Below are 17,544 nucleotides of genomic sequence, written 5' to 3'. Positions count from 1 at the left end.
CATTACTTTGTTTCTCTTCAAGGAAGTCACATGATACATTCAACAGTTTTATTTGGCTGCTACTTATTCTGCTATTCTTATAAAGAATACTGTAAGATACAGACATTCCTGTACTTGCCTTTTGCTATCAAGTGCCACATATATGGAAGACTTTGGGCAAAAATTCTGTACATTCTGCAACTAATACACCAAAGACATTTTAAAGTACATTACTTTTTCTAATTTACTTACAGCCATCACCTAAACTCTAGAATTACATATTGCCAAAGACCACTGTCATGCCTAGAGTACCTTGATGCTTTTGTGTTAACTGTTCTTAAATTAAGAAGCCTTGTGCTAATTTGCACAGGCAAAGACCAAAATGCCTGTCTCCAGGTGAATCTCTTGTCCTGCAGCTACAAGACCTTTGGTACTAACAGAGGACACATAATACAAGTACTGCTGCTTTTGACAACGATGTTAAAAATTTTTCTACCTTATCGCATGTCTATTTACAGAGAGATCAGGACTTACTATGACTGTCTTATTCTAGAGCTTCTAAAGTGTTAACTTTAAAAAGTTAACAGAGTGGTTCATGATAAAGTGGCTCACGATAAAGTAGCTCACAAAAGAACAGTCTGCTGCTCATTTCTTCCACTCATTTCAACTGTTTCCCTATAAGGGATCGCACTGGGGGACAGGGCACAGCTGCAAGGATCCAGTATAGCCAAGCTGTCTGAAGTCTCAGGGCTAGTTAACACATTTAGGATGTAAAATTTCAATATCATGGTGTAATTCTGAGTCCTGAAGTTCATATTCCAATGAAAAGTTATTTTAAACCAAAATTAGACCCTTTCTCTGGCTTGCCAAAAGCACAGCCTTTTCATTCCATCATACTAGACATCATCCCCAAGTTGTGTGAGAATGTTTACGCTCTTTGTTGAGCTGCCTAGCCAGGCGTTCTTAGGTGCTTCAAATACCATAAAAGAACAAGTCACCTCTCCTGCTGACTGGCTACTGAGTCCTTTTGCTCACAACAGCTAGATGGGTGCGGTGCCACGAACTTCCTAAACACGCCAGCTGTAACAGATACATCCAGGTGGACAGGATTTTTCTGCTAGAAATCAGAAACAAGACTGATTAGTTTTGTCACAAACTTATTTATTGAACGGTACTACACTTAGTACAAAGATACAAATCGTGCCTCAAAAAAAGCTCACAATCTAAGTCATGATTTGGCCAATACATTCCACAGAGAGATCAAAAGTTCACACTCAAAGTGAATTTTTTTAATTTTTAATATTTGGGTTAGATTTAATATATCCTGAGCAATAATTTGCTCTTCAGTTTATCCATGCATGAAGTGGAACTACAGCACAGAATCCAAGTTCCCTCAGCACTCAAAGAAATGCCTCAAACCTTTATACATTTTGTACACGTCCTCAAGCATCTTTATATTTTCAACCCCGATCCAAACACCAGAACTCTAGAGCCACTCTTCCCCTGTATTAGACATCTCCTGCCATCAATTCTAAACATGCCTCGTGTGCATTATGCCGTAGTAAACCTTCAGAGCTTAGCTATGCTATACACCGCATTAAACTCGAGAACTGTCCCTTTGTTTGCTGCTTTCCAAAGCATCAGAATTAATTTAAAAAAAAAAAGAAACAAAAAAACACCTTCAAATCAGAACTTACATAGAAAATACACCTAAACTAACAATCCACTTCTATCAAATTAGCACAATGGATCTCTTAGCTACATTGATAGGTCCCTCCGCTGTTGCTTTAGATAAAGGCAAGGTACGTCCTGTAGCTGAGTGAGCACTGTCAAACAGATGCTCATTACTCTGTGGAAAAATAATGGATCTGCATTACAGTCAACTATGGAGCAAATTTTATATAAGAAGTCCAAGTGTGAAACTAATGTTAAAAATACATAGTTTTATTATAGGCTTCAGCTAGTAACTCCTGTTTAGTAGTGTCAGAGCTAGCCTCTAAGACCAAATTCTCTTAGAGGACCTCTGACAGGTGCAGATACCCTGCCTCGCAAGGCTGCACTTCCAGAGAGCATCCATCACAGGGATGGAAGGACCGGACAAGACTACAGTCCCCCCACACACGCCGAAAAGCACTCAGCCCCGTCAACACTAGTCTTCCCCTGGCCTTGCTGCGCCTTCCCGTGAAGAAATGACCTCAGCCGCCTGGCAGGAGGCCAGGCAGCCATCAAAACCGCCAGCACCACGTGCAGAAGCGACCGGGCAGCAAGAGACGGTCACGTCCCCCTCCCCGGGCTTCACCCCAAACACGTCATGGGCAGCAGGGGATGATTAATGGCGACGGAGCGACGCCTTCCTCCGAGTGAAGCGCAGCCACCCGTGGCCCGCCCGCACCGGCTGCGGGACCGGCGTGAGGGGAAAGCGGCGCACGGGCGGCGCCTGCAGCCCCTACCTGCAGCCCCGGCGGTGTCTCTGCTGGGGCGCCGGGCAGCGACCGCGGCAGGCGGGCGGGCCGGCCGCCTCAGCGCCGCCGCTCGACTCCGGCGGGCTCCGCGGGGAGACGGACGGCGGCTGGCGGCTCCGCGCCTCAGCGGGCCCGACTCCTCCGCGCCCTCTCGGCGGGCGGTTCCGCCGCGCACCGCCAGAGGCGCCGCCGCCCCTCCATGGCCGCCGCTTCACTTCCGGGTCCGGCCGGGCCCGCTCCTGCGCCATCGACCGCCGAAGCGGGAGAGGGGGCGACGCGGCCGCCGCCGCCATCCAACGCGGGGCTGGGCCGCGAGGAAGAGACGAGGCGCGGCCTCTTCGGAGCACAGGAAGAGGCTTCCCGCCGAAGCCCATCGCCGCTGCCCGCCGCCAGGGCACGGCCCCGCGGCTCCCCCGCCTCCCCCCCGCGGGAGAGGCGCCGACCACTCCCGCTCCCTTCCTCCCGCGGCCTAAAATGGGAAAGAGCCTCACACAAAATGGCGCCGGGAGGCTGACCGCCGCGCGTGCGCCCTGCCCGCCCTGCCCGCCCCGCGCCGCCGCCGCCGCAGGACGCCGTCTCCGCCCCCCTCCCTCCCTCTCGTCCCCGCCCCACCGCGTCTCCAAGAGACGGCTCGCACCAATCAGATCGCGCCGTTCCTCTTCCTGTCCCCCGCGGGTGGCCAATCACCGCGCTCAGGGCTACATCCGGATCCAGCTCCTACCAATCAGCCGCGAGGGAAAGCTGACTTCACTTCAACCTCCGCCAATCGGCTGGCCTTTAGAAGGAGCGCCAATCAAAAGTCTCCGTGGCGCTACCTGCGTCGAGCGCTGGCCAATGCCCTCTGCCGGCCGCCCTGTGACCAATGGGGGTGCTGTCCGCGGCGCCCAATCCGGGCGGGGCAGGGCCCCCGGGGCGTCAGGAGGGGGCCAATGGGAGTTCAGGCAGGACAGATTCTGCTCAACAGCTTGTTATTGGGCTCGGGGCTGGTGATTCGGTGCGAGTCCGGGCTGGAGGGGGTGGAGCGGGGCCGCGCTCAGCCGCCGCCGCTCGCGGGGCTGTCGTCGTCTCCGAGGGGGCCGCGGCGCTGGGAGCGCGGCGGGGCCGGGTCGAGCCGAGCCGAGCCGAGCCGAGCCGGGCCGGGCAGCGCGGGGCTGCCCACTTCGCTCCGAGTTTCCAGGTAGGAAAGCGGGCGCCTCGGTAGCCGTAACTCCCCCGCCGTCCCGGGGGAGGGGGCGCGGAGCGGCGCTGGGAGCTCCCCCTTTCCCCCCCGCGCCAGCGCGCCCTTCCACCCCGCTGAGGGAGCGGGGACGCCCGCCGCCCCCCTCACGACGGGGACGGGGACTCCCTACCCCGCCGAACTCCGCCCCGGCCGCCCTCCCCCCCACCCCCCGCCCCCGTCGCCGTCCCCGGGGCTGCCCCGACGCTTGGCTCCCGCCCGCGCCGCCCTCCATCCTCAGCTCCCCCCTCCGCCCGCTCGGCGCCGGCCCGCCCCCGCTCCGCCTCCCCTTCCCCGGGCCGGGGGCTGCGGCGTCCCGGCGGGCTGCCCGGGCGGCGGGCGGCCGGGGGGGCGGGAGCGGAGAAGTCCGCCCGGCCGGCGGGTGAGGGGGGCGGGGAGGAGGGGCTCGGCGGCGCGTCCCTCCGCGGGCCGCAGAAAGTTGTGAGGGCCGGGGAGGGGCGGGGAAGGCGGCGGCGGGCCCCGCCGCCCCCCCGCTCCCTCTCGGCGAGGAGCTGCCCGTGTGGGGCGGCGGGTTTCCCCTTCCCGGGTCGAACGCTCTCCCCCGGCCCCTCCGCCCTGAGGTGGGGAGCGGGAGCAATGGCGACGTGACACACCGAGGGGCCGCCGGCGGGAAGCGGCGGGCGGGCGGCGGCCGCGGCCCCGCTCCCTCAGCGGCCCGGCGGGGCCGGGACGGGCGGCGGCTCCCTCCTTCCCTCGCAGCCCGGCCGCCCCCTCACGGGGAGACCCACGCTCAGGCGGGTCCGCCTTCACCGCCCCCCCCCCCCCCCCCGCTCTTGTTTTGCAGTGTTTTCCCGTGTGCTGGCGGGGAGGAGAAGTCTTTGAGCTGGAATCCCTCAAATAACCTTTAAAGATGAAGGTAGGCGAACTGCGGAGCGGGGAACGGCTCCCTTTCCCCCTCCCCGCCGTCGCTAGCTGCTCTGGCGATTTCATTTTTAATCGCACGTCTCGGCTGAGCGACAGTCGGATAACGCTGGCCGGGGTTTCGGTGCATGCTGCAAATCCTGTTTCTTGCTCTCCAGCTGAGGTGTGGGTGAGCGAAGCTCTTATTGTCTTGCAGTAGTAGTCTGAAAATTCACAACGTCTTTGAGTTGTTGTCTTTTGGGCTACTGTCTTTAAATGCTTCCTGTATCAGCAGCTGCTATTGCAAGTTTGCAAAACCACAGCTTTTTGTCCTGCCTTCGCTCTTGCCGGTTTTTTCAGTACAAAGGATTAACAATTGCAGTATGATTCACAAAAGACAGAAAAACTTTGTTTGCCTTCGGAGTCCAAGAAATAATAACAATTTAAAAGAAAAAGAAAACCCATAACAGGAAAAGTTATTTAATACTCTGTGCTGATTTCCTGTCTTGATAGACATTTTCAGCATGGTAATTTTGTCCTTGTTTATCAGTTGCTACAAGCACAATAAAGTGAAATTTCGAGTAATAAAGTCCAGATTAAGGAAAACATGATGAGAAATATTTCTCTCTCTGAAAATGTATACGCAATTAAGCTTTGATAAAGGCATTTCAGGAAACAAAAATACTAGTTAACAGCTGTTTGAATGATTACAACAAATTTCTCTAGAGGTCTCCTTTTAGTCAGGAAAAAAAAATCCTATATATAGAATGTTATAGACTTAATTGTAAGTATTGGGATGATGGCAGTCTCAAATGTTTAAGATAATCTGTGTCAGTGGATTGCTTATAACTAAAAAAAGTACAGCTATCTTTTATACTGCCTTTTTGCAGTTGAAATCTTTTCCTTTTGTATGCTGTATAGGAATGGCTTGAATTAATAGTCACTCCTGTACATTATTACCCTTTTTATGAGGAGATGTTCCAAATATCAGTTTAGTACCCTCAAACATACTTCTGGGAGAGTAATTAGACTGACAGAATTGGGGGGGGGGGTGTCAACATCACTGGTAAAACAAAACTTCCTGTAACTTGTTTGTTGGTTTGTTTTTTTTTTTTTTTCCTTTTAAAGAACAGTCTGATTGCAATTCCTAGTAGACATTGTTTATCACTTAAGTCAATAGGTCTAAACGTTCAGGTGTAAAATTAAATATATAATGATGTTCCTGTAAAAATAAATATGAAGAACTAAATTTTGTTTTTATTTTTTCTTTCTTAATAGGCAGCAGATGAGCCTGCCTACCTGACAGTGGGAACTGATGTCAGTGCCAAGTACCGTGGTGCCTTCTGTGAGGCAAAGATTAAGACAGTAAAAAGGCTTGTGAAAGTCAAGGTAGTATACTGTGCTTGTTGCTGATTTTGTTAAAGCATTGTGTTGAAAGGACTGTCAGATCCTAGTCCTGAAGATTAGGGAATGTTCATCACCTCACTGTATGGATTTTAAAGACCCCCTGAATGTTATTTTTCATATTTTGGTGTTGGGTTTGGGGTGGGTTTGTTTGTTTTTTGTTCTTTTGGGGTGGTGGTGGTGTTTTTTTTAATTTTCTTAGGGGGATGCTGGAACAAGAATGAGCTTTCAAATTACCTGTTCTTGCTACTTCTTTCCTGATCACAGTCGTCTTCTGTTTGTGAATGCATCAGTTTCGCTGCAATCAGTTTTGATGTCACAAATAGAGGATTATGGCTTTACATGAGTAATAAGGAAGAAGAGCAACCTCTTCAGAAGCAAAAGTTTCATTTCATTCCAGCTGACATTCTCAATTTTATAGCTCAGAACTTAAGAGGCAATGCCAAAATAGATCAGTATAAGAGCAAAAAAGATGGCAATAATTAGTTTCTTAGACCATGTTTTAGAAATGTCCAGGATAACATTTGTTAAGTTTTGAACATCTTTCTGCTGCTTCTAAAACAGCATGCTTTGGCTGTAGCTGAGTTTCTACACATGCATAGTACTGGCACATAATATTAATTCACGTTTTCAGGCCTTATGCCAAAACAACCAAAAAAGAAAGTCATTATTTGGGTGTTGCAGTACTGTTGTTAATGCTAGTATGGGAAAACAAGAATAAAACGTAGTTAAATGAATGTTAAGAATTCAAAGTAAATACAGAAATTGTTCTTCTGCTTTATTTTGTCAAAATCTTCCCACTTCCTACTTTCTTGTCTACTGTCCAGGATATGTAAATAAGGCATTAGTGACCCAAAACCCCCTAACAAATAGAGATGAAAGCTTCTTTTTATAACTACACATCTAAGTTTTTGTGTGCTTTAATGCTTAGATCAAGTAGAACAAGCTATCAGCCTCTTCAGTTACGTATATAGATCATATCACTTTATCAGAGTGCTTTTCACGATAAGAAAAAAACCCCACAATTCAGATATTGGAGTCTTTTCCCCTGTTCTTAATGAGTACTTTTAGAAATTTTTGATGTTCTTTGAAATCTGTGTTAATGAGAAGCTCCGTAGGAAGCAGCATGCTGCCCTTCCTAGTCTGACATCCTTGATTTTGTATCTGTGTCTTTGGTCTGATAGAGTATTTAGACTGTTAGTAGGTGTGAGTTTCTTTTTATCGTTAGAATCTTATGCTTTATTACTCCATGATAAGATTTGGAAGTACATGAGGCTGCTGTGACTTGGTGGAAATTCCTGTCACTGTATCTCAATTACATTATAACAATTGAAGTTTTAACAAGCTAAGCCTGATATTGTAATTAAGAGCATGTAGGCACACCCCCGGCATGCTTGCCAAGAGCGCAGAGAGTCCAAAAAGTCCGGTAGTCTTTTCCTGAGCAGCAGGACAACCTGTATTCATCTTAGTGCCGATATAAAATTTTAAATAAAAGTTGCATGAACTGCATTATTAACCTGAGTGTGTGTTAATACCACCACTATCTTAGCATGCCCCTAGTGTTGTATATATAAATACAGCTACAGTGTAGACTGTGGTTGGGGGATAATTGGAGCTAGAAAAGTGGACATGCCTATTGGTGGAAAGGAAGCTCCTGGAACTTTTGATTCCTGGAAAGAAATAGGGATTTTGGAATTTTTTATTAAAACACCGTAGGTGGTTTTGCTTGTAACAAATGGCAGTGAAACAGTTAACAGTGGTGACATCTAAATATTCATCTTTTATGTTTCTAAATTGAGTCTCTGCAAACTCAGGGACTCAAATTGCATAGGCTTACGTTCACGCTGTCTCATTAGTGTTACCTTCTCAAACATAGGATTTTAAAGGGAGAAACATAGTTTACTTGCACTGTAACTGATCCTTATTTTCATTACACTTGTAGTGATTCACATCTTTACCATAAAACCTTTCTCTTGCTCAAGGTAGCAGAAGTAGTTGTATTGCGGTCAGTTCGGTGATTTTTTTATATATATTTAATAAAGAGAGCTTTTTAGTTTGGCTGTAGTTTAGTATTCAGTGTGTTGTTAATAAAGTGCCACAGTTGAGAGAGAGAAAAAAACCTGCTTAATCTTCTGATCTGGAAGCCCAGTTCCAGGTGTGCCCTGGATTGCGTCAATATCCAAACTCCCATCAAAATGTATGTTCTTTGCCTTGGAATGGCTGATGTTTGATTTGCCCGGTTCTTTAATTATGATGTTTCAGATTAAATATTAAGTGTGATACTTGGGGCTTCCTGTGAGTAAAATTGTCCATGCCAGGCGTTCTGCATTCAATAATGTTTGAGTCCATTTGATTGATGAAGATCTTGTTTTCCAAATTATTATAACTACAGTTTCATATGCTTTTTGTATGCTGTTGAAAATAAGTTATATATAAAAGTTTATGAATATGTTTTCAGGTGGTCCTGAAGGGTGATAACTCAACTCAATTAGTGCAAGATGACCAAGTGAAAGGACCTCTAAGAGTATGTATATTGCATGCCTTTTTTTTTTTTTTTTGTAATCACATAATTGATTTGTAAAATTCTAAATTTTGATGCTGTTTAGGTGCGTACCTGTTCTACAGAATTTAAATCAACGGGAGGAGGCTCATTGCTTTGGGTCAGATTGAGTCTCAGTAATTAGTCTTAATTCTTGTAGCTTTTAGAGGCTGTTTATGCTTTTCCATGTAGTATACTCCATACACAAACAGTTTTTCACACACAGTGATTTTTCTGTCTTGTAGGACACAAAACTTCTTGTAAGTAATGGAGAACTTGGTTATGAAGCTAAGTTCAAGCCCGTTAGACAATAGTAAATATGATTGCTCTCACTGCGTTTTAAAATAGTTGATGTATTTTATATAAAAATATGTGTTGGTTTGTATTTTTATACATAACGGTTGTCTGCTAAAATACATAGCTGCATTATAAAACACTGACTACAAATAGAGCTTTCTAGAGGAGAGCATCTTTTTTTGTCTTTGTCTTTTTTTTTTTTCTCTAGCTGCTGCAAGAACACCAATGTATGTTGTAGGCTGCTGCTGGAATTCTGATCTAGTTGACAGTATAACAATGTTTAAAGTATCAAAAATATTAGTAATTGCGTGCACATCAGTAATAAAGTAATAATTACTTTGAATATTTACTTCCAATTAGCCTTCTATTATTTCTTGTGATGCTGTAAGTCATGCTGAAATTAGATGTTCCGAGTTTCTTACTGCTTTGCTGTCTACTTGTAGTTCAGCCTTCGTGCTTAAGGACCTTTGTTCTTACCAGTGAAGTAACTAAATTTTACAAAGTAACACTTCGCTAAAATGAGTCTTTAAATAAAAAAAAATTTAGCTTGCTGGAAGAATTAATGTGTACCTGTGTTTTTCTCCATTATATGGGTTTGGGATTATGTGTAACCTCGAGATACTCCTTTTTGCAGGTTGGTGCAATGGTTGAAACCAAAATGCCCGATGGATCCTTTCAAGAAGCTGTTATCAGCAAGTTGACGGATGCTAGTTGGTATACTGTAGGTGAGTAGCCACATGCTTTCATTTATGGTCTCTAATCTTTGAACAATATATTTCTAATTATAGGTAATAACATAAGCAATTCTATCTTGTATTGTAAGGTCAGAGAAAGATTTTGTAGGGAACTTTAAGTCTTCCAGGTCTTGTTTCCTTTTTCCATTTAAAATAGGATAAAAATTATTTGGTGTTCAGGGGGGCTGTTGCAAAGGTAATTGCAGGGCTGAACAATCAAGTTTTATTTGGCACAACATATGTATGCTGATGTTAGTGTCACTCATTGGAATTCAGAATAATTTTTGCAGATTTTAAGACAAATTTCGTAATTGTGCTTCTAGCTGAAAACCTGTGGCATGTAATGAATGACTGAAATGCAAGCCTTTCACTACATGCGGTCTTGTACACAAGAACAACATTGGTAGCACTGCTATGCATTCTGAAGTCATTCCTCTGTTTTGTGTAGAGTTGAGGGTCGTGTTTTGTATAAAGCAATAGAAGAAAGGATTTTTTTTTTTTTTTTTTTGAGAAAAGAATTGACACATCACACCTTAAAAAGAGGGGGCATTCACTTATGACATGAATGACTGTTTGCTTTAAAATGATTTTCAAATAATGATTATATCTAAAGTGAAATAGAAAAGTACTTTGCTTCTCATGCTCACGCACTTTTCAGTTATTGAGATAGAAACCTCAGAATGGAGGGTCAGTGAAATTTCAATGTTGAACAAGAATTCATTGCAAGATAAATTTCTTTATTTTCAATAATTAGAATTGCTCATTCTGATATCTAGACTTTTCTGAAACAGCTTTAACAGTAGAATGACAAAACCCAGCAGCATTCAAGTAATACTAGATAAGCAAATAAAAACCCACAGTATTTGAATCAAAGAAAGAGCTTTGCAAGCACCCATCCTTTTTTGCACAACTTTCTTACAGCAGTGGAGCGTTATATTCACTCATAGTAGGATGGAGGGAACGTGCTCCTCTTAATTGTCCTGTACATGCTACTCTTTGGTATTGCTTTTGGGATTGGTACTTGTAAATTTAAACTATTTGTTTCTTACTAGCTGCCTTGTGTACTGAATGTATTGAGCTTTACTTCTCTTGAGGAGTCCTCTGTCACATGAAGTGTCCGTTATTTTGATTCATCAACCCCTTTTTTAAGATATAAAGAAGATATTTTCAGTAATCCAACATTTCCATTGCAGTAGGTGAGGTTATGTCATCTTTGGTGGGATCAGGATAAGGCCCTCGCTGCAGATAACTTGGAAGGATTTATCACTTTGTGATTATTATTGTTATTACGTGCTTTAAATATAAGCCAGTCAACCAGTTGACAGAGCTCACTGCTCTTTGCAGTTTTCTTCAAGATTCTAATGTTGCTGTAAAATTGTAGATTTAGCTGCAAAATCATGGTGTATGTCAGGTCAGGGAGTAAAGGCAGGATTATTTTGGAGTGCAGAAGATTTAAAATCTACTTGGTTTAGTACTATGATATACGCAGTGAAGAACACTGGACCTTCAACTTTGCTTTATGTTGACTTAGAGGTTCACCATTCTGATAGAGAAGAGATAAGAAACACAGTCTTGCACTGATAATTTCATGGTTTATGAATTAGCATTTCCATTTTAAAACTCTTATTTTAAAGTAGCATTTTTAGCCAATTCTGTTTGAATTCAGACCAGAAGATTTACATCAGTAAACCAACCCTACATATTCCTCCTTCAGTGATTAAAAAACGCTTTAAACTATTAATTGATAAACATATTTGTCTTCTTACATTTGACAGGTGAACTTTAAATCCCCTGTTTTGGGGGTGAGTTTTGTCTGGTTTTTGTTTTTCCTTTTTTCTTTTTTTTTTCTTTTTTCGTTCTTTTTTTTTATCCTTTTTTCTTTTTTCCTTCTTTTTCATTTTTTTCTTTTTTTTTTTTTCCTTCCTCCCCCCCCTCCTCTTTTCTCCCCCCCCTTTACTTTTGAGCAGTACACTTCTACCAAAAGTCTTCACTTGAGCAGGTAGTTTGAACAGTGAATACGTGCTCTGCCCTGTATTAGTGGATTGTTGTTTAGATTTAACAAGTTATGGAACTCTCCCCAGTAATATAAGAGCGAAATCATGCATGCCATGATTTTTACTTTATACATTTATTAAAGTGCAGTTCCTCAGAAACTTGAAGCAATGGATTAATTTATTATCGTAATTTTCTTTCCCAAAAAAAAAATTTTTGACAGGTGGAACAGGGAAAATAAACTCACATGTTTTCCATATGCAAATGTATTAAGACTGCTAGGATTTTGTGAAAATTTGGAGCTGGGGGTGTGGGAGGGACTTAAGTCATCTTACGGTAGGCTAACATGCAGTACCATAATACGGCATGTAGAGTCATGCCTATGACTATGAAAATACAATTGTAACACATTGGAACTGTATTTAGATCTTACAAACATTTTTTGAGTTGTATGTAGTGGCGTGCTTATTGGTGTTGAAAGCACAGGTAATGTTGACCAAAGTAAGCAGATCATGAAGTTTGTGTCATTAAGAAAATGGTTATTTTACTTTTAAAATTGGGGTAGTGTTCTAGGTTGAGTACAGAAACGTTGAGGTGTGAAAAATAAGCGTTATTTTTTTGCCTGCTGCTTCCATTGTATCTTTGTAGAAAGTTTTGGCTAGATATTAGGTGTATGTTTATGTTGCTGTGAAGCAAGCAGAGTTGAATTGATTCCTTTTTAATACATGGTGGGCTGTACTATGTAGCAGTCTTATTGACTGATTCAGTCAAAGCTAAAGAGTTGAGAGGGCAGTGGATTAAACAGCCTTCAGGTTTCTAGAATGTCTTCCTGAATGTGGTCAGGCTTGAGATGGAAAGCACAAGGGAAAGCTTGTGTTCCAGTAGTATGTGCTTTTCCTGTACTATTTATTTTCTGTGTTATGTAGCATCTCTTTCTTGGTGATCTAAAAGCAGACTGATAAGGATAGGGAACTGAGTGATATATCCAGACAAACGTTTTCAAAGTATTAACTACACAAATCTAAAAAATCCGCCAAAACAAACAACATGCGTGTCTAGTGGGAAGTGATGATGTTCACTTTTGGAAATCGGGTTCTCTATTTCAGATGGGTATCTAAAGAAGAAAAAAAGTCAGTTGAAACAACTTTGCTTTGTTCCATAAGGTGAACCAGTAGAAATGCTATGTTGAATTTGCTGTAGTAGGCTGCTTTGCCACCAACATAATGAAAGAGCCAGGATGGTGATCAGTTAGTCAGTCCTGTCTATTAGTGGTGTTCGTGTACCCAAAATAAATAAGGATTTATTTTTATTGTAGCTGCCATGGAATCACTTTTTCACCTTTTTTTACTTGATAATGATGTTACTGTAGCTGTTTAGTTATATTGAAATTTTCAGCTGTGATTCGGAAATAGTTTTGAAATTACCTTTGCAATTCTGCTTTTCAGTATAAGTAGGTGAAGAAGCAAAAGCTGTTTGGAGTGAAAGTTTAACAATGTCTGGAGAATGCCATTGCACAAGTCAACCTTCTCATCTGCTTAATTGAATCTAAGGTGGGATGACAGTAATAGTGGTTGAAGTTCTTTGGATAACAAATGGCTCAGTTGGATGTTTTAATCTTTAAAATGCAATTATTTAAAATTAACTTAATTTACAAATTTTAAAGTGCTGCATTGATGCTTTTGAAGTGCCAAATATATTGCTAGGTGATAATTGCATAGCATTAGAATGGTCTATCAGATCTGCTTTCAGCTGAGCCATGTTTGAATTACGGCTTACTTAGCATACCATCCACCTGATTCTCTGTTATAAAATGCTTCAGGTAAATACTAAAATAATATCTGAAATGACAAAAAAAATGAAACCACAAGCCAGACCACACCTTACAAAGTGCATAGTTGTATTTTCCTTCTTTCACATTCTCTCTGGAATCTTACAAGCATGACCAGAATTTCCGAAAACAGAAATCCTCATGTGTATGTTCTTTAAGGAAACACTTTTGCATCCTTCTGTACAGTACTAGAAGCGATGTAATGTCTATATAAAAGTGAGAAGCAGTATTTCAGTTCAGCAAGCATCCAAAGAGTTGCTGTTAGAATGGCCTTTTTTATTGCCCCACCAAAATGAAAGTGTCATCTCTCTTTTGACAAAACTCATGTCAATAATCCGTATGTGCCTAGATCTCGTTAAATATATGTAATTTAACTGTATCTACAACTTTAAACAAAAGAAAAAAACAGATCAAATACATTGAGCCCTGTGCCTTGTGTTTTGCTAGATAAAATAATGGAGAAGTTTTTCTAAAGAGAGAAAGAGAAAACATATATTAGCTTTCAGTAATTTTTGCTCTAAAATGAGTAGGAGATAGGGAGGGAAAAAAAACAAAAGAGTGAGAGGCATTTGCAGTTTCTAGCAGACCTTGCTGTCAACAGTAGGGCTTTATATACTATTTAGAGTGAAAGGGAGCGTGAATCTTTGAGAATTATGGCTTTCAAGCTTCATCTAGTACTTTTATGTAAGAGAAGACATCTTTTCTCCTTTTAAAAGTTATCATGAAATGGCAGAATATTTTAACATAAATAATAAAGAATTTATTTTTCTCATTTTTTTCAACACTGCATGAGTCTGCAAAGCCAACAGAGTTTTTCCTTTTTGGCTCTGGTACGGGGTTGTACATCAACACGGCCCAACTTTGGCTGTGCTGTAAGCCAGACACCACTTCTGAGACACCTCTGTGAGCCCCATACCTCTGCTTGTGCTGCTCTCCGACCTCACGTGGTGGTAGTTCCCTTTCCCTCCTCTCCTGTGGTCAGTGTGGCAATTTGCAGGGAATGCTGATTGAGCGTGCGCTGGGAGGAGTTAGATACCTGACTGCTTCTCCTTGTGCAAGTGAAGTTTTGGGTAGTCTGCTTGAGTTGTTCTGGAAATGAAGTATAGTCTCAGCCACCAGTTGCATGGCTCTGGAGTACCGCATTTAGGAGGGTAGGTGACAGAAACAAAAGGCGCTAAGTATTTGGTTCTAGTTCTCTTTCATGTTGCATGGGTTTTGAAAATTCCAGTTCATAATTCTGAGAATGTTTATCAGAAAATGAACCAACAGTGATGTCCTAGGACTTTCAGGAGCAGGGTTGCTAACAGGAGCTATTTATAGTCACATTTTCCTATTTTAAAAAAAGTTTTCCTCTTCTGATGCTGTGTGGAGATATCTGTGCGAACAGGAAAAATTTACTTGGTCCTGGCTGCACTACAACTTTAAGCTCCTCACATGTCTTATTCCTGCATGAAGGGTGATAAAAGCTGTCAGTGACACCACAGTCAGTTGATTTCATCCATGCCAGAGGCTTGTCGCTTTGTCTTTTTATAATTTCAACAGCACACGTTTTGTAGTATGTGCAAGGCACCAGTCACGTTTGTGTGACTGGTTTGACCAGTTCTTCCCAGCATCCAGTTGAGTTCTACATCCCAGAAACGTCACTTCATCTTCTGGCTGTGCATGTGTCATCCAGGAATCCAAAACCACAAGTGCGGCAGGGGAACTGTCCAGCTGCCCCCACGTCGCTGGTGCTCTATACCACCCTGACCCACCATAAATTTTGTTCTTTTTGTCTTTAAAGTGTTGCTTGGGTGGATTTTGAGGAAACCCTGACTTTGCCTGGAGTCCTTCCATGGGACATATCGTTGTTTAAGTGCACCTGTGGCACACAGGAACTGTGCAATAGCTGTGTTGGTTGCTTTCTGGAGAATCTAGGAAAAAAAAGCACTGCATTTTGCATTTAAGCGTGTTTAGGCAACGGGCAGGTGGAGGAGCAGATGTGATAGTGAAAAAGTGTATTAACTGAACCTTGTTACAAATCAACTGGATAGAGCCTTTGGTTATAAAACTGCTTTTGTTACGATGTGGACTGAGTGTTAAAAATAAAAAATTGTGTACAAACAATAGTGTAGGGAAGGCAGGGACGTAGACTTTTTTTTTTCTAATCTCTTTGTATGTAACAATAGTAAGACTACTGTAACGTCTCAGAAAAAGCACTTTCAGACAGTAGGTTTTTGTTTGTAAGGTGATAGTCTTCCATGAGTAGACTTGAAAGGGTCGCACTTCTGTGTTTTCAGTGGTACTTCGTATACATTTCTGTAGAGGAACTGAAACTCATTTAAAATGATTTTTTTTAAAGACTTGAATTCTGTAGTCTCTCCAGTGGCACAATACACTGCAGTATCTTGCTCTTAAGCCCTCTTACAGTGATGAATCGGCAGTTAGTACAGTCCTTGTCTACAAGGTCATTCAACAAGTATTGCATGACTCTTGGTACTTTCTATATTGTTTCCGCAGCTGAAAAGCAAAAATCTGCAGAACTTGCCCTCATTCATCGAGACGTTCATAGATAGCATCTCTGGTAGTTCACAAATTACTACTTTGTCAGGCAGCTAGTGAAAATAATTAAGTGTGCATAGTGGCACTGGGTCAGTTTTTACTTGTTGGTATGTACTTCCATTGTCTTGGTAGATTTAAGTTTCTGAATGGGATGAGGAATGAGAAGAAAGGTTTACTTGCTATGCAGTGTAGGATCTCTCCTCCTTTGGGCAGCAACAGTAGCATAACTTGTTGGATGTGAAGTTAGCAAGCAGATGCAGCCTTGAGGGTTGTTTTTCCTATTCACTTGCCTATTACAGGATTGCCTTGTTCTGGTAACACTGATGGCTCTGTCTGTAAGTAATATGGTAACTATTACAAGGATGTTATTGCTAGTGTCCTGCTATGTTCTCCTTTTTCTTTCCTTTTTTTTTTTTATTTTTAAAGTCTCTGGGATATTTATAAAAAAAGATGTAGTTAAACTGATCTGCAATATTTTGTGGCAAGTTTCCTCACAGTTCCCAAAAATTATTTTGATTAGTCGACTTGTTAATATTTGTTATAGAAATAAATAAGAACTGTTGTTGAGACAGCGCTTTTGTGAGGAAAGGGTTAGTATAATTTTTGTTAATGGCATATACGGGCCGGCTACAGGCAGGGAATGGAAGATACCCGCTCATCAGTGGTGAGTTGAAAGTTGCGCAGTTTAATGCTTCTTTTGAGGTACCCAGCTTTTAATTGAGAGAATTTTTTTCAAACTTTTGGGATGTATTGTATTGATTCCCACTGGGAAGCTTTGTTTTTCTGTCATAGCTTTGGCTTGCCTAGGCTTCCAGAAACAGAAGAAAAATCAATTCTGTTTCTTTCCTGTTACCAACAAGGGTGGGATGCAGTGAAGTTCTGAAAATTTCCATTTTATTTGCACTGTTTAAATATGCTCTGTATGGAGCATATTGAACTCCATTCTTGGGACTAGAACAAGCATTGAAGCAGAGACTGTTCCTCCAGGTTGTGCTGCTTAGTCATCTTTTTTTCCCCCTTCTATGAGCATTCGTCATGAAGCAACGTATTTGGAAGAAAGACCTCTGGCCAGCAGAAATGTTGCTTTTCTTCCTGTCATTCCTACTTTGTTCTATTGACTCTTAAATAGTAGATAACAGGTTCCTGGCTACTATGCATCATTCTCGTTCCAGAGGTGTTTACCGAAGTAGTCAGCTTGTACACCCCGTTTCCCCAACAAGTACCTGCCTACTACAAGATTAGGCAATAGGAGTACTTAAAGGGCTTCTGCTTTTTCATACTTGTTTCTTTGGAAGGACAGGATTGTAAGTTCCTCTTCTAAGATAAGTATGGTGGCATTGTAACCACATCTTTTGATGACTGCATTACATGTGGATGGGGAGGCATCTCCTTCTCTTTCATTCCTGTTTCCTTCCCTCCTTAACATAACGGATACTGTTCAGTAAATTCTTTCTTATGGAATACAACCTCGAGAATTTCTGCTGTTGGAGAAGTTGGAGTTGTAACAATAACCTATTTAAGGAATGATAAAGTCATGAATAGAAGTTATTCGACACTAATTTAAGAGTGTTTAATTTGTCTGTTAGTGCTAAGCATTTTAACTAGAGTTAAACAGCCTTACTTCTGGATGAGGTTAAAAAGAGGAATGAATTTGCAGCTTAGAGCATATTCTAAGAGTGTTTTAAGTTCTT

At 42.4% G+C, this 17,544-nt stretch overlaps 2 protein-coding genes across 9 annotated transcripts in view; one reads left to right on the top strand and one right to left on the bottom strand.

Annotated features, from left to right (window-relative positions):
• Positions 1-33: 33 nt before the first annotated feature.
• On the bottom strand, positions 34-2,968 carry LOC148056923 (uncharacterized). The gene is made up of 2 exons (XM_087748036.1): positions 2,430-2,968; positions 34-1,096 (listed from the first exon to the last, which is right to left on the bottom strand). Exons 1-2 carry the CDS (start codon positions 2,813-2,815, stop codon positions 994-996), a joined length of 489 nt encoding a protein of 162 aa, XP_087604162.1. The 5' UTR covers positions 2,816-2,968; the 3' UTR covers positions 34-993.
• Positions 2,969-3,371: 403 nt separating this feature from the next.
• The window catches only part of ARID4A (AT-rich interaction domain 4A), a 51,385-nt gene continuing 37,212 nt past the window's right edge, over positions 3,372-17,544 (top strand). For 4 of the 8 annotated variants that reach the window (XM_087748015.1, XM_087748016.1, XM_087748011.1 and 1 more), the window contains exons 1-5: positions 3,373-3,618; positions 4,463-4,534; positions 5,797-5,907; positions 8,381-8,446; positions 9,393-9,483. In XM_087748015.1, coding sequence (XP_087604141.1) covers positions 4,529-4,534; positions 5,797-5,907; positions 8,381-8,446; positions 9,393-9,483 — 274 coding nt within the window. In that variant the 5' untranslated portion in view covers positions 3,373-3,618; positions 4,463-4,528. Of the gene's footprint in view, positions 3,619-4,462; positions 4,535-5,796; positions 5,908-8,380; positions 8,447-9,392; positions 9,484-17,544 lie in introns of all 8 variants that reach the window. The other 4 variants (XM_087748010.1, XM_087748013.1, XM_087748017.1 and 1 more) reach the window with 2 other exon arrangements.

The sequence above is a fragment of the Nipponia nippon genome, unplaced genomic scaffold (assembly GCF_047370975.1).
Source record: "Nipponia nippon isolate SJK-2023a ecotype South Korea unplaced genomic scaffold, ASM4737097v1 scaffold_11, whole genome shotgun sequence".
In the NCBI taxonomy this organism is placed as follows: domain Eukaryota; kingdom Metazoa; phylum Chordata; class Aves; order Pelecaniformes; family Threskiornithidae; genus Nipponia; species Nipponia nippon.
Note: the sequence above shows the minus strand (reverse complement) of the source record. Positions and strands in the feature narration are given on the sequence as shown.